General features: G+C 40.9%; 2 protein-coding genes across 2 annotated transcripts; both read right to left on the reverse strand.

The window, feature by feature from the left end:
* Positions 1-1,562: 1,562 nt before the first annotated feature.
* Positions 1,563-2,704, reverse strand: LOC125018074 (trace amine-associated receptor 13c-like). Its single transcript, XM_047601719.1, has 2 exons — positions 2,544-2,704; positions 1,563-2,379 (listed from the first exon to the last, which is right to left on the reverse strand). Exons 1-2 carry the CDS (start codon positions 2,702-2,704, stop codon positions 1,563-1,565), a joined length of 978 nt encoding a protein of 325 aa, XP_047457675.1.
* Positions 2,705-9,402: 6,698 nt separating this feature from the next.
* Positions 9,403-10,548, reverse strand: LOC125018079 (trace amine-associated receptor 13c-like). The gene is made up of 2 exons (XM_047601724.1): positions 10,388-10,548; positions 9,403-10,219 (listed from the first exon to the last, which is right to left on the reverse strand). The coding sequence occupies exons 1-2, from the start codon at positions 10,546-10,548 to the stop codon at positions 9,403-9,405; spliced, it is 978 nt and encodes a 325-aa protein (XP_047457680.1).
* Between the last annotated feature and the right edge of the window lie 2,342 nt (positions 10,549-12,890).

Consider the following 12,890-nt stretch of genomic DNA (forward strand, 5'->3'; position numbering starts at 1 on the left):
AGACAGGATGCTCTAATTTTAACAATATTACGCAGGTCCTGGTCAGCTGCTTTATGTGACAGTTAAAGGTCATATCCTGGTCAAATATAACACCAAGGTTTTTCACAGTAGTACTGGAGGCCATAGTTATGCCATCCAAAGAAACCAGGTGATTGGATAATGAATCTCTGCCATGCTTAGAGCCACATACAATGACTTCTGTTTTGTCTGAGTTTAAAAGTAGAAAATAACAGAAAATTACACGTTATCCAAGTCAGTGAATGTATTAAGGCCACGCCTCATGTTCAACATGTTGCTTGACATCATGGAAAAATCTAAAGAAATCAGCCAAGATATCAGAAAGAGAATTGTGAAGCTCCACTTCAATTTCCAGATGCTTGAAGGTGTCACATTCATCACTTCAGTTATACTCAAGTATATCCAACTATCATACTGCTCAGGAAGGAAATGAGTTCTGTGTCCTAGAGATGAAAATTTGTTACTTTCTACATTATTTTATTACATCGCTGGTGCAGGTGCAGGTGCAGGTGCACATCTTGTGTCTATGTGAAGGCACCGTCTGACCTCTGGATGACTTATGTTCTCTTCTGTTCCCATATATGGTCACTCCCATGTTTTTCGTTGGTATTTCAATATTTTGGTATTCCCCTGCCCCCATAAAGACCAGCAGGTGTCTGTGTCTGCAGGAATCTGGGAAATGTTTTGGGAACACAGACAGTTCTTGTGACTGTGGTGAGGTCCCCTTCCCTTGAACTCTGTCACCTCTTTCACATATAAAATGCACACAAACATGACATGTACATTCTAACAGTTTCAAGATTCCATAAAACCACAATTTTCCCGTATTTGACCCACACTGGTAGACCTAAAATCCATCTGAATAGATACGGGTCAAATCTGACCTGTAACAGCCTCAGTGTGCAAAAATGTGTAGGACCTAAATGAAAGTATAAATTAACAAAATATTTTTATTTGTATGTATTTTGGGTCACTTCAGGAAAAGTCATCAAATTTCAGGCTAAAAGAATGATGTTCAGGGTATTTTTACTGCTGTCAAAAGTCAAAACGGGTCAAATTTGACCCGAACAGTATGTAAGGGTTACACTATTCCTTGACTCATACTCTTATGTCTATGTCTGGTCACATTTATGTTTTCTGTTTGCTTGAGACTTGGACAAAACAATTTCCCTGCAGGGATAAATAAAGTGATCTTGAATCTTGAATTTCAGTATTATTCATATTGTACTCTGTTGTTTCTCAGTTTTTAGCTACCTCATAAGGGCCCTCCACACCGGGAGTTATGTCTGGCCTGGTTCATGTTATCATTTGACAGTCCTCTGGATATTCACGTTTAAATAGTTTCTAGAAAAAAAATGCATTAAATAGAAGAGGGTTATACAGACTGTTTCATACAGTCACTACTCTTACATGTTTTATCATTGTTCTGCTTTTACCATTTACTTAATCAACAGCATTTCTCTGCAGTGTTTTGCTTCAAACTGTTTATTTGCCTTGAAGGTCACATTTCCATCAGTTCAAAAAAGGCCCTCCACAGTTCTACTTTACAGGACGTTAACATTACAGGAGCCAGGAGTCAGTATTTGAAGGGTCACAATAACTTTCATAGATTTTCTAAACCAGGGATAGAAAAAGGCGTAGATGATTGGGTTTAGACAGGAGTTAAAATAGAACAGACAAACTACAAAGATAGAGGATGCATAACTAATCAAATTCTCCTGGTCTGTGAGTGAAACACAGAAATATGGACAGATACATGCTAGAAACACAAGTACAACAACCCCAAGAGTCCTGGCTGCTTTCAGTTCAGACTTCTTAGCAGTTACTTTCCCTGAACGCTGCAGAGTAAGAGATGTAATATTAGAGCGCATGGCACGAGCCTGAGACACAGCCACCACAAATACTCTCAGATACAGAACTATGATGACACTTATGGGCAGAATGAAAGTCAACATGAGATCTACAAATTGTTTGGTCAAATCAGAATCAATCACACACTCTCCGATGCAGGAATTAAACCTCCCTGGTTGTTTCAGACTCTCCTTAATCATCACACCTGTATAAAAGAGAGAGCAGATCCAACACAGAGAGACACAGATCTGAACTCTCCTCTGAGTGACTTTGGTGGTATAATGTAAAGGATAACAAATGGCAGCATAGCGGTCAACAGATATGAGCACCATGGTTCCTACTGAGGAAGATGGAATGACTAAGTCTAAAACTGAATACAGGACACACACCAGGTCACCAAAATACCAGCATCCTTCTATGAGTGTGATCTGAAAGATCATGAGGAGGCCCACGAAGAAATCTGAGACAGCTAGAGAGAGGAGGAGGAGGTTGGTGGGAGTGTGGAGCTGCCTGGAGAAGGAAGAAAGAAACACACTTCTTATTATTGCTGGTAGTGATTATTATCTAAACAGATAACCCACATCAGATCATTAAGCATTCAAGAACATTTCTATTGAAGCTACTTCCACAGTCATATCTGTCCAGTTTGATAAAAAAATGAAATAAGTGTCTACTTGAAGTGGGAGATGGAGATGATGACGAGCAGGTTGAGAGCTGCAGTCAGTAGAGAGATGGAGGACAGGATAATGTGAGTACACACAATGTCAAAGTGAGAACGCTTTAGCTTCCTGCAGGAGGTGTTGAGCTGTGGAAAACAGAGTTCATCTCCCTCCATTGTCAGAGAGAGGAGGAGAGAGCTGCTGAGCTCTGGCAGCCTCCTGGCCTCAATTCAGACTCTTATTGTTTATGGAGCTCTTCTGACCCTCCTCTAAGATTCTTGGAGGACCAATGTCCCTCCTCCGTTGTTGTGTACACGTTCCGCCAAACTCCTGACTACCTGCTGATTGGTCACAGTGAAGGTGGAAGGTCAAATTCAGTAAAACATTGGTAGAGCTCATTTTAAGTTTTAAGATTTTCTTTTCTTCCAGGTGGTAATTCAACAACCAGAGCCTTAGAGCCATACGGTAACTAGGCTGGATCTCATCATCTCCTGGAGCTCCAGGATACATATATGTGTGTGTTTTTGTGTGTGTGTGTGTGTGTGTGTGTGTGTGTGTGTGTGTGTATGTGTGTGTGTGTGTGTGTGTGTGTATGTGTGTGTATGTTAATATTTTGTTATCTTGAGGTGTATACTTTCTCTTATTCTCTTATTCTCTTAGTTCTCAGCTTGTATAACACAAGTGATCCAAGTGTGCTCCTTCCATACACAGAGTTGTTTTGGCTTTGCTACAACTTTGCAGTAGTTAAGGAATCACTCCTTCTTGCTTGGATGGGGATGAATACCTTCCAAAAGGTATAGAGATCCTGGGCGGAAGGAGAGGAAAATATCCTCCTTTGAAAAATTGTCGGCTCGTCTGGGATACCTGGAAAGGAACATAGTTACACTGGTTCGAACATCTTTTACAGCCAGCAGCCACAACTAATAAGATGAGCAGAAAACCTCTTAACCAAATTTCTGCATGTCTTATGAGACATTTCGTGGCTGTGAGAGTATGATTCAATAGTAGTACTGTTTGTAAGAATAAAACACAGAGAATCTGTACAGATTAGTCGTAAAAAAAAAATAAAAAAAGTTAAAGAGAAGGCCGACCGTTATGGTTGAAAGGCCAGAGAGGCCTAATCAACCCCCCAAAAACAACCCCAGTCTAGGGGTTTGGGTTTACAGTTCCCTTACTCATGCAAGTGTAACTCTGAAGCGCCGATAAGAGGTGGGTTTAGATACTCAGGTCCTAAGCCACTGTGGAGTGTATAAACTTAAAAGCCACTTCATGTGGTGAGGTGTTGTAGGGATCTGTTGTAATTACAATATATTCAAATACTTTAAATCTTTCAGTTGTGTGTGATTATTTATGTGTCCGGAGTGCTGTATCTTTCAGACAGTAGAGTAGGGACGGTAATCTCTATGAGAGGGCGTTAACCTTTGCTTATATGTTCATTTGGTATAGATTAAAATATGCATATATAGAGATGGTATTCTTCAGGCAAAAGCGCCATCCTCTGTTAATGAGTCCATCTGATATGAATAGAAATACGTATATATATACATATATCCATATAGATTAAATACATGTAAGAGGAAGTAGCCTCTAACAAAGAAGGTAATCCTTTACTGGATTCGCTAAACAAGCCTAAAACTGTGTATGATTGAATAAGTGGTATTACAGATACTTGGTAAAAAGCTTTCGACTTGAGAGAAGAGATATTCGTGAATTGTTTGTTTGTTGTTGTTTGTCTGTGTTTGTCTCTTCTTGGTATTTTCTTACTTGGGTTAGAACTGAGTAGAGGGACATAAGTGTTATTAGGAAAATTCCAGCTGGTGCACTGTTAGGACATAAGATCTCACAAATCAAAATAGTCAATGCCAAAGACAATAATGGAAAAATGGCTTTCTTTTTTTCCTTTTTATTTGTTGCAAGGGCTACTGTCAAGCCTGGATTTTTTTAATCTATGACAGCACATGACCCAGGGATTGACATTTCCTGAACAATTTTGAAAAAGCATAAAAATCTGAAATATTAAAATTACCTTTGAAAAACCTAAAATAAAAATAGTAATAATAATTGCATATACTCATATACCTCTTCACCTTAGGGTATATAGGTTAGCTATGGGTGCAAATACTAGTCACCCTTCAAGGCCCTGCTAAAGTTATTTGCCAAAACAGAAAACTGGGATTTTCTTAGCATGGTAGTCATACTAGTCTTACTTAAAAGGGAAAATGCTTGAAAATGAAAATGGATGAAAAATGGACAAAAGCATATTGAAAATCTAAAGTTGTGGGGAAAGAACTGATGAAGCATATACAAGTCCTGAGGCCTTTCTTTCTATGAGCATGGAGAATGTTTGTGATGGATGGAACAACGGACTCCTAAGGCTCTTATGGAGAACTAACAGGATGATCTTATTATACCATATGGTTTTGTGATCATGTAACATCATGAGTTTGTCTCTAGCTGGCCACGAGATGGCTGATTTGAAAAACCAAAGCTGCATTCTTGCATGACCTTATATATTCTCTGATTTTATGGGTCTTTTAGATTGGGATTATGAATATATCCTGGAATGTGTTGGAGTTTGAGAAACCATCACTACTACAGGACAAACTCTCCCAGCTGAATGTGCATGACTCCACCTGCAGACTTCCTATTTGACAGGAGACAGCATGTGAGGCTGGAAAACACATCTCAGACTCCTGTACGATCAGTACACTCACCCCTACTCTTCTCCCTGTACACTTAACAGCTGCACCTCCATACACGAATCACCATCATGTCCCAGGACCTCAAATGGGAGCTGAACATCAGTGTCTTCATCAAAAAAGCACAGCAGAAGATATATTTCCTGCGGCAGCTGAAGAAATTCAACCTGCCAAAGACAATGATGGAGCACTTCTATACTGCCATCATTGAGTCCATCTTCACCAACTCTGTCACTACCTGGTGTGCTGCAGCCTCTGCTAAGGACAAGAGCAGACTGCAGGGCATCAGTGCAAATGAATATCAGTTGGTACAGTCCAAACTGATGGCCTATAAAAAGGTGTGTCATTACCAAGGTGTCACACAAGGAACATCTCATGATTGGAAAAAGCAAAGAACTCTCTCAAGACCTTTGCAACCTTATTGTTGCAAAACATTCTGATGGCGTTGGTTACAGAAGGATTTAAAAACTAATGAATGTCCCAGTGAGCACTGTTGGGGCCATAATCCGTAAGTGGAAAGAACATCATTCGACCATAAACCGGCCAAGACCAGGTGTTCCTCACAAGATTTGATGTAACGAGGACAGACATTTCAGAAAGACACTGATCCCAAACACAGAGCCAAGGAAACTCTCAACTGGACTGGGTAAGACCCACAAACTGCAAGGAAGTGCTACAGTTCTTGGTTTTCGGGCAATATTACAGGCAGTATATAAATGGATATCCCACCCTAGCTGCTATCTTATACCGCCTCACTGCTGGTGACCCTAGAAAGAAAAAGAGGGGTGGGAAAAAAAGTCTGGTACCTGACCCACCTGATGAATGTGAGCAGGCGTTCCAGAGCCTGAAAGAAAGACTGACGACCGCTCCAGTGTTGGTGCTACCCTGATCACAGCCTGCCTTTTGTCCTTCAGATGGATGCCTCGGGAGAGGAGCTTGGGACCATCTTGGTACAGGTTCAAGATGCTGCAGAGAGGGTCATGGCCCTCGCCAGCAGCAGTTTGAGTCCAGTGGAGACAAGGTATCCCACACACAAGCTTGACTTCCTCACTTTGAAATAGGTGGTGACAGACAAATTCCATGACCACCTTTATGGATCAGGTTCTCCGTCCTGACAGACAATAACCCTCACAAGTATGTCATGTCCTCTACATAACTGGATGCTACAGATCAGCGGTGGGTGTCTTGCCTGGCTGCCTTTGATTTTGACATCCAGTATCGGAGGGGATAGAGCAACACTAATGCAGATGTCCTCTCCCGCATGTCCAACCAGGAGGTCTGGATGGTCCTGCAAACATGCCCCCAGCAGGTGCAGTCCAGTGAGCCCAGGTTTGTCATGGGACACTACACCGGGCCCACAAAGCCCTGCAGGCCAGGGCACGTCGGCCTCAGAGAAACATGAACCCCTCCAATATGAATAGCCCTAAAGAGACGTGGGGATGGAGTCACTTCCTGCCATGACGAAACAGGAGGTCCGTGCAGGGCAGAAGGAGGATCCCGTCATTGGTGCTGTCTTGAACTATAAGAGTCTGAATCAGAAACCAAGCCACAGTGAGAGGATCAGTGGTGGTGGGCAGGTGTATACATTATAGAGTTACTTTAGACAACATGGATGTTGAAGAATGTTTTTTTATTGCTTGTAAGGAGTGAAGCTGCCAGCATCATAGAGAATAAAGGGCGCGATCAAAGCCACAGCTCAAACTACTATGTGTGTCTGTCTCGTCCCTCTACACTACACCTTCACAACAACACTAAAACACAACAGAGATTCTCCGGGTGCTGAGAGGCAGCAGAGGCAGCGCATGGCCTAGGTTACATACACATGGGTTTCACAATATATATGACGGTAGGTGCTATTTTTCTAAGCCTTTAGTCTAGGTAACTAGCTAGCATAAGGCTAGCATAAATCTCGGTTAACTTCAAACGTCAGTCATTTGGAAAGCGGTGTTGGGTGTTTTTGAGATCAAGGTTCACATTGATGGTATGACTTTGTTAAGATTTAATCTATAAAAAAAATGTTAAAGAGAGAAATTGACATTCACCTCACATAATAGGGAGAAACCATGTCACATCCAGTTTTTCCTTTTAATCTACTGCTCCCATAACTATCCATATTTTGTTCACTGGGGAAATCCAGTGTTTTCCTGATCCTGTGCTGGAGCCGTAGGCTGAGCACTGTGGCATATTTTAACTTTTAATCCAACTTCACTCTGTGATTGCCACTTCTCTGTTGGTGAATATTGGTTAGATGTATCTAACATGGCGCCCATGAAACACGTGACCAGCTCAGAACCAATCAGCAAAGACAGATAGCTCAGATGCTCCGTTCCCTGGTTGGACACTCTCTCTAATATATGGCTCAAGGCCAGCCAATATATCGGCTGATCTCTTCAGAGCGGCCTAGTCAAAATCCTCACCTCAATCCTATTGAGATGCTTTGGCATGATGTTAAAAGGGAGGTTTATGCTTGAAAACTCTCCAATGTGGCACAATTACAACAATTCTGCAAACATGAATGGGCCAAAAATTCCTATATAGCACTGTAAAAGACTCCTTGCTGTTATTGCAAACGCTTTATTGCAGTTGTTGCTGCTAAGGGTAGTCCATCCAGTTATTAGGTTTAGGGGGAATTACTTTTTCACAAAAGGCCATGTAGGTCTGGATTGATGTTTTCCCCTTAATAATAAAAACTTTAATTTGTATTTTGTGTTTACTTGGGTTATATTTGACTAAAGTTTTAATTAGTTTGATGATCTGAAACATTTGGGTGTGACAAACATGCAAAAAAAGAAAAAAAAAGAAAATAAAGAAAAGGAAGGGGATGTTGGGAACTCCAGCTCTGCACTTACCACAGATCCCACCTTTTATATCAGTTTGTCTGGCTGCATGAGGTGTCCTAATTTTCAGTGCTGCCTCTCAGACACACAGCGTAAAAGAGGACACTCTATTACTGTGTATTTTACCAAACACCACGAAAAAATCCTCATATGTTTGAACATACGCAGCAATAAAGACGATTCTGATTGCTAAGTAACCTGATGGATTAATACAAATATAAATGAATAAATAATCCACCTGAATTCATTTCGCAGGTACAGTTTGGGATCTAGTGAATTTGGAGGCCAGGGCAACACCTTTTGCTTTTCTCTGTTTTCATTTTTTTTTCTTTTTTTTTTTTTTTTTTTTTAGGTGTTCCAACAGGGTTATGTGTGGGTGTCTGTCAGGTTGCATCCTCCTTTAGAAGTAGCATCCACATGAATGACTGATCCAAAAGTTTCACAGTAGAACTCTGAACTGTCACCAGACAAACATCAATACAATAAAACCACCAAAAGAAATGTGTGAATATGAATATGTCCTAAAAACAATAATGTCGCATGTTACTTTTTTATAATAGTTAGTTAGTATGACATTAAAACAAAGCAAAATATTTATGATGGATTGGATTTATATAGCGCTTTTCAACGCACAGTCTGGTTCCCAAAGCACTTTTTACAGATATCACACATTCTCTAAAAAGCTACTTTTGTTGCCACAGCTGCGCTGGGGCAGACTGACAGAAGTGTGGCTGCCAATGTGCGCCAAATGGCCCCTCCGACCACCACATTCATACAAATTCACACGGGGCAAGGTGGGTAAGGTGTCTTGCCCAAGGACACTACGACAGTAATTGGGACAGAGCTGGATTCGGACCGCCAACCCTCTGATCATTGGACGACCCACTCTACCACCTGAGCCACTGTCGCCCCATGTTTAAATACAATATTCATGTTTAAATAATCACTTTAATAGTGTGAGACCAGGCAAAAATGAAATAAATAGAAGAGGGTTCTGTAGACTGTCTCATACAGTCACTACTCTTACATGCTTCTTTATCATTGTCCTGCTTTAACCATTTTATTATTATTATTATTATTATTATTATTATTATTATTATTATTATTATTATTATTATTATTATTATTATTATTATTATTATTATTATTATTAGTATTATTAATTTATTCTCCTGCTCTAAATTTTATGTACCACTCTTCACCCTTCTAATTGCCCTTCAGGATAATTCTGATATGATGAATCCACAGCATTTCGCTGCAGTGTTTTGCTTCAAGCTGTTTATTTGCCTTGAAAGTCACATTTCCATCAGTTCGAAAAAGGACCTCCACAGTTCTACTTTACAGGACGTTGGCATTACAGGAGCCAGGAGTCAGTATTTGAAGGGTCACAATAACTTTCATAGATTTTCTAAACCAGGGATAGAAAAAGGCGTAGATGATTGGGTTTAGACAGGAGTTGAAATAGATCAGAAAACCTACAAAGACAAAGGATGAAGGATTGAGTAAAACCTCCTGCCCTGTGAATGAAACACAGAAATATGGACAGAAACATGCTAGAAACACAAGTACAACAACCCCAAGAGTCCTGGCTGCTTTCAGTTCAGACTTCTTAGCAGTTACTTTCCCTGAACGCTGCAGAGTAAGAGATGTAATATTAGAGCGCATGGCACGAGCCTGAGACACAGCCACCACAAATACTCTCAGATACAGAACTATGATGACACTTATGGGCAGAAAGAAAGTCAACATGAGATCTACAAATCGTTTGGTAAAGTCAAAATCAATCACACACTCTCCAATGCAGGAATTAAACCTGTCTGGTTGTTTCAAACTCTCCTTAATCAACACTAATACATAGAAGAGAGAACAGATCCAACACAGAGAGACACAGATCTGAACTCTCCTCTGAGTGACTTTGGTGGGATAATGTAAAGGATAACAAATGGCAGCATAGCGGTCAACAGATATGAGCACCATGGTTCCTACTGAGGAAGACACAATGATGAAGTCTAAAACTGAATAAATGACACACATTAGGTCACCAAAATACCAGCATCCATCTAAGAGCATGATCTGAAAGAACACGAGGAGGCCCACAAAGAAATCTGAGACAGCTAGAGAGAGGAGGAGGAGGTTGGTGGGAGTGTGGAGCTGCCTGGAGAAGGAAGAAAGAAACACATTTCTTATTATTGCTGGTAGTGACTATTATCTAAACAGATAACCCACATCAGATCATTGGATAAGCATTCAAGAACATTTCTATTGAAGCTACTTCCACAGTCATATCTGTCCAGTTTGATAAAGAGATGAAATAAGTGTCTACTTGAAGTGGGAGATGGAGATGATGACGAGCAGGTTGAGAGCTGCAGTCAGTAGAGAGATGGAGGACAGGATAATGTGAATACACACAGTATCAAAGTGAGAACGCTTTAGCTTCCTGCAGGAGGTGTTGAGCTGTGGAAAACAGAGTTCATCTCCCTCCATTGTCAGAGAGAGGAGGAGAGAGCTGCTGAGCTCTGGCAGCCTCCTGGCCTCAATTCAGACTCTTATTGTTTATGGAGCTCTTCTGACCCTCCTCTAAGATTCTTGGAGGACCAATGTCCCTCCTCCGTTGTTGTGTAGATGTTACCCACAAGGGCTTTAAGGTCACCGTTTATAATTTGTCATCAACTTTGCAATACATTGAATCTATCAGTAATAACATATCAACCAATCAGATTGTTCTGTTCACTTCCTGACTAAGCGCTGATCGGTCACAGGTAAAGGTTAGGCTAGACTGAATATTGGTACTACACAGTTGGCTTTCTTCCAGGTGTTAATTCAAATTTCCATGTCAACAGCATACAATCAAATTTTGTGCGGAACCATCCAGGTTATTTTGACAAAAGCACCAAGAGTGTTGAGAACATCCAGTCTGTTTCAAGAAATGAGCCAAAGCAGCTGAAAATGATGTTTTGCATTTTGTGGCACTAACTATTTACATGAGAAAGGAATTTAGTTTTAAAGCATGAGTGAACAGTTTTGGGAGAGATAAGAGCTCTTGCAACTGAGCCATGGTGTTGTGCGGAACTGTAAAACTGTTTTGCCAAATTATCTTAGAGTTTTGAGAATGTAACTTGTTACAAGAAATGCGCCACAAGCAGTGGAGAAAAACTGTATTGTATTTTGGAAGTTCTTCAGTGAAAAGAAAACTCCTTCCTGCAGAGTGTGCAAAATACTTTATGTTGGTCAGCTGTTCTGTCTCGTGTTTGTTTGTACTTAGATTTCCCATGGATAGTGTCAACACGCTGTTTAGCATCTTCCATCTTTATTGGTTGATTCTGCTACTTGTCACTACCTTATCAACTGCACATTTGCACATGCGTGATGGTAACTCTACTTGGACAAGCTGCTCGATATATGTTACCAGAGATGTTCAGTCATTCTGCTGCAGATGATTTAATCAGATTAACCGTGATGATGGATTAATCCATGTGAATGCATTAGTTTTAACACAAAATTACAAAAATACACCACTAAGTATATCCATGTGCATATGTGTGGGTCAGTGTTGATTGTTGAGCTGAGCAGCTTGCAGATCTCACTGTCATATTTGATAAAAAAAGGTGTGTCATATTGCTATACAAGCTGTATATTAACAGCGCATGTGCAGTTCTCATCAGGATTCCCTGGTGGGTGGGATTTCCCGAGCATGATGTAGAACTGATTCACCTTCAGAGATCGGTCCTGGGGAGATCAACAGGAAGACTGATCTTATGAGAGTGGTCAAAAACTTTACTCTATTTTGAGATCCGAGTGATCAAATCTCGCAGTCCTGGTGCGTCTCCATTTTTGCACTGTGTATTCACAATAACCCTTTACATTGGAGCTTACACAGTGACAGCCTGGCAGACTGCCCAGTGACAAAATCAGAACGTGTCAGGCAGGTACATCAAAACATAATCAGGTAATTTAATGGGACGATGCAGGACAGATTTCATACTTCAGGCAAGCCGAGCCAAGCCGAGGTGGTAGATTCCCAGGTCGATTGTAGGGTTGTTGTTGTTGTTACTAAGGGGAAAATATCGAAACCCTGCGTGGAAAAAGTGTTTGCCCCTCTACTTCATACATAGCTTAACTGTGGTTTATCACCTGAGTTTAGTTTCTTTAGCCACACCCAGGCCTGATGACTGCCAGACCTGAGGCCTGTATCATGAAGTGAGCTCAACTTACCCGGGCTTAAGATAACTAGGATTATATATACTATAACAGGATTTCCTGATTCCATAATGTTACATGGGCTAAAATAAAGCTGGAAGCTGATGCGACAATTACATCATATCAATATATCAAGTTGTTGGTCTGAATGAAATGATCCTGATTCTGAGCTGTGTTTGAGGTGAGCGGGGACAAATGGCTAAAATATCCTCTTCTTTGTGAGGTTATCTCCTGGAGGACACGTTCACGCCGTAACGCTCTTCACATGATTTGAGCTCCAATCTCAATCAGGTCTTCAATGAAAGGGCACGTGATTATTTTCCGAACAGCTGATTGTTCGGTGGGTGGAGCCTTTTACCGGATTCAGATAGATCCTGAAAGTTACCCTGACTCAAAGCGGGTTTGCCGTTCAGACTATGTTACCATGGTAATGTACCTCGATAAGAATGAATCCAGCTTCATGATACCGGAAACTCAGGGTTGACCCTGAAGTTACCTCGCTAAGTCCGTGATACAGGCCTCTGCTCTCAATCAAAATCACTTATATAGGACCTGCCTCACAAAGTGAAGTAGACCAAAAGATCTTCAGAAGCTAGACACCATGCCAAGGTCCAAAGAAATGAATGAAC

Source organism: Mugil cephalus, chromosome 12, assembly GCF_022458985.1.
Source record: "Mugil cephalus isolate CIBA_MC_2020 chromosome 12, CIBA_Mcephalus_1.1, whole genome shotgun sequence".
Classification (NCBI taxonomy): domain Eukaryota; kingdom Metazoa; phylum Chordata; class Actinopteri; order Mugiliformes; family Mugilidae; genus Mugil; species Mugil cephalus.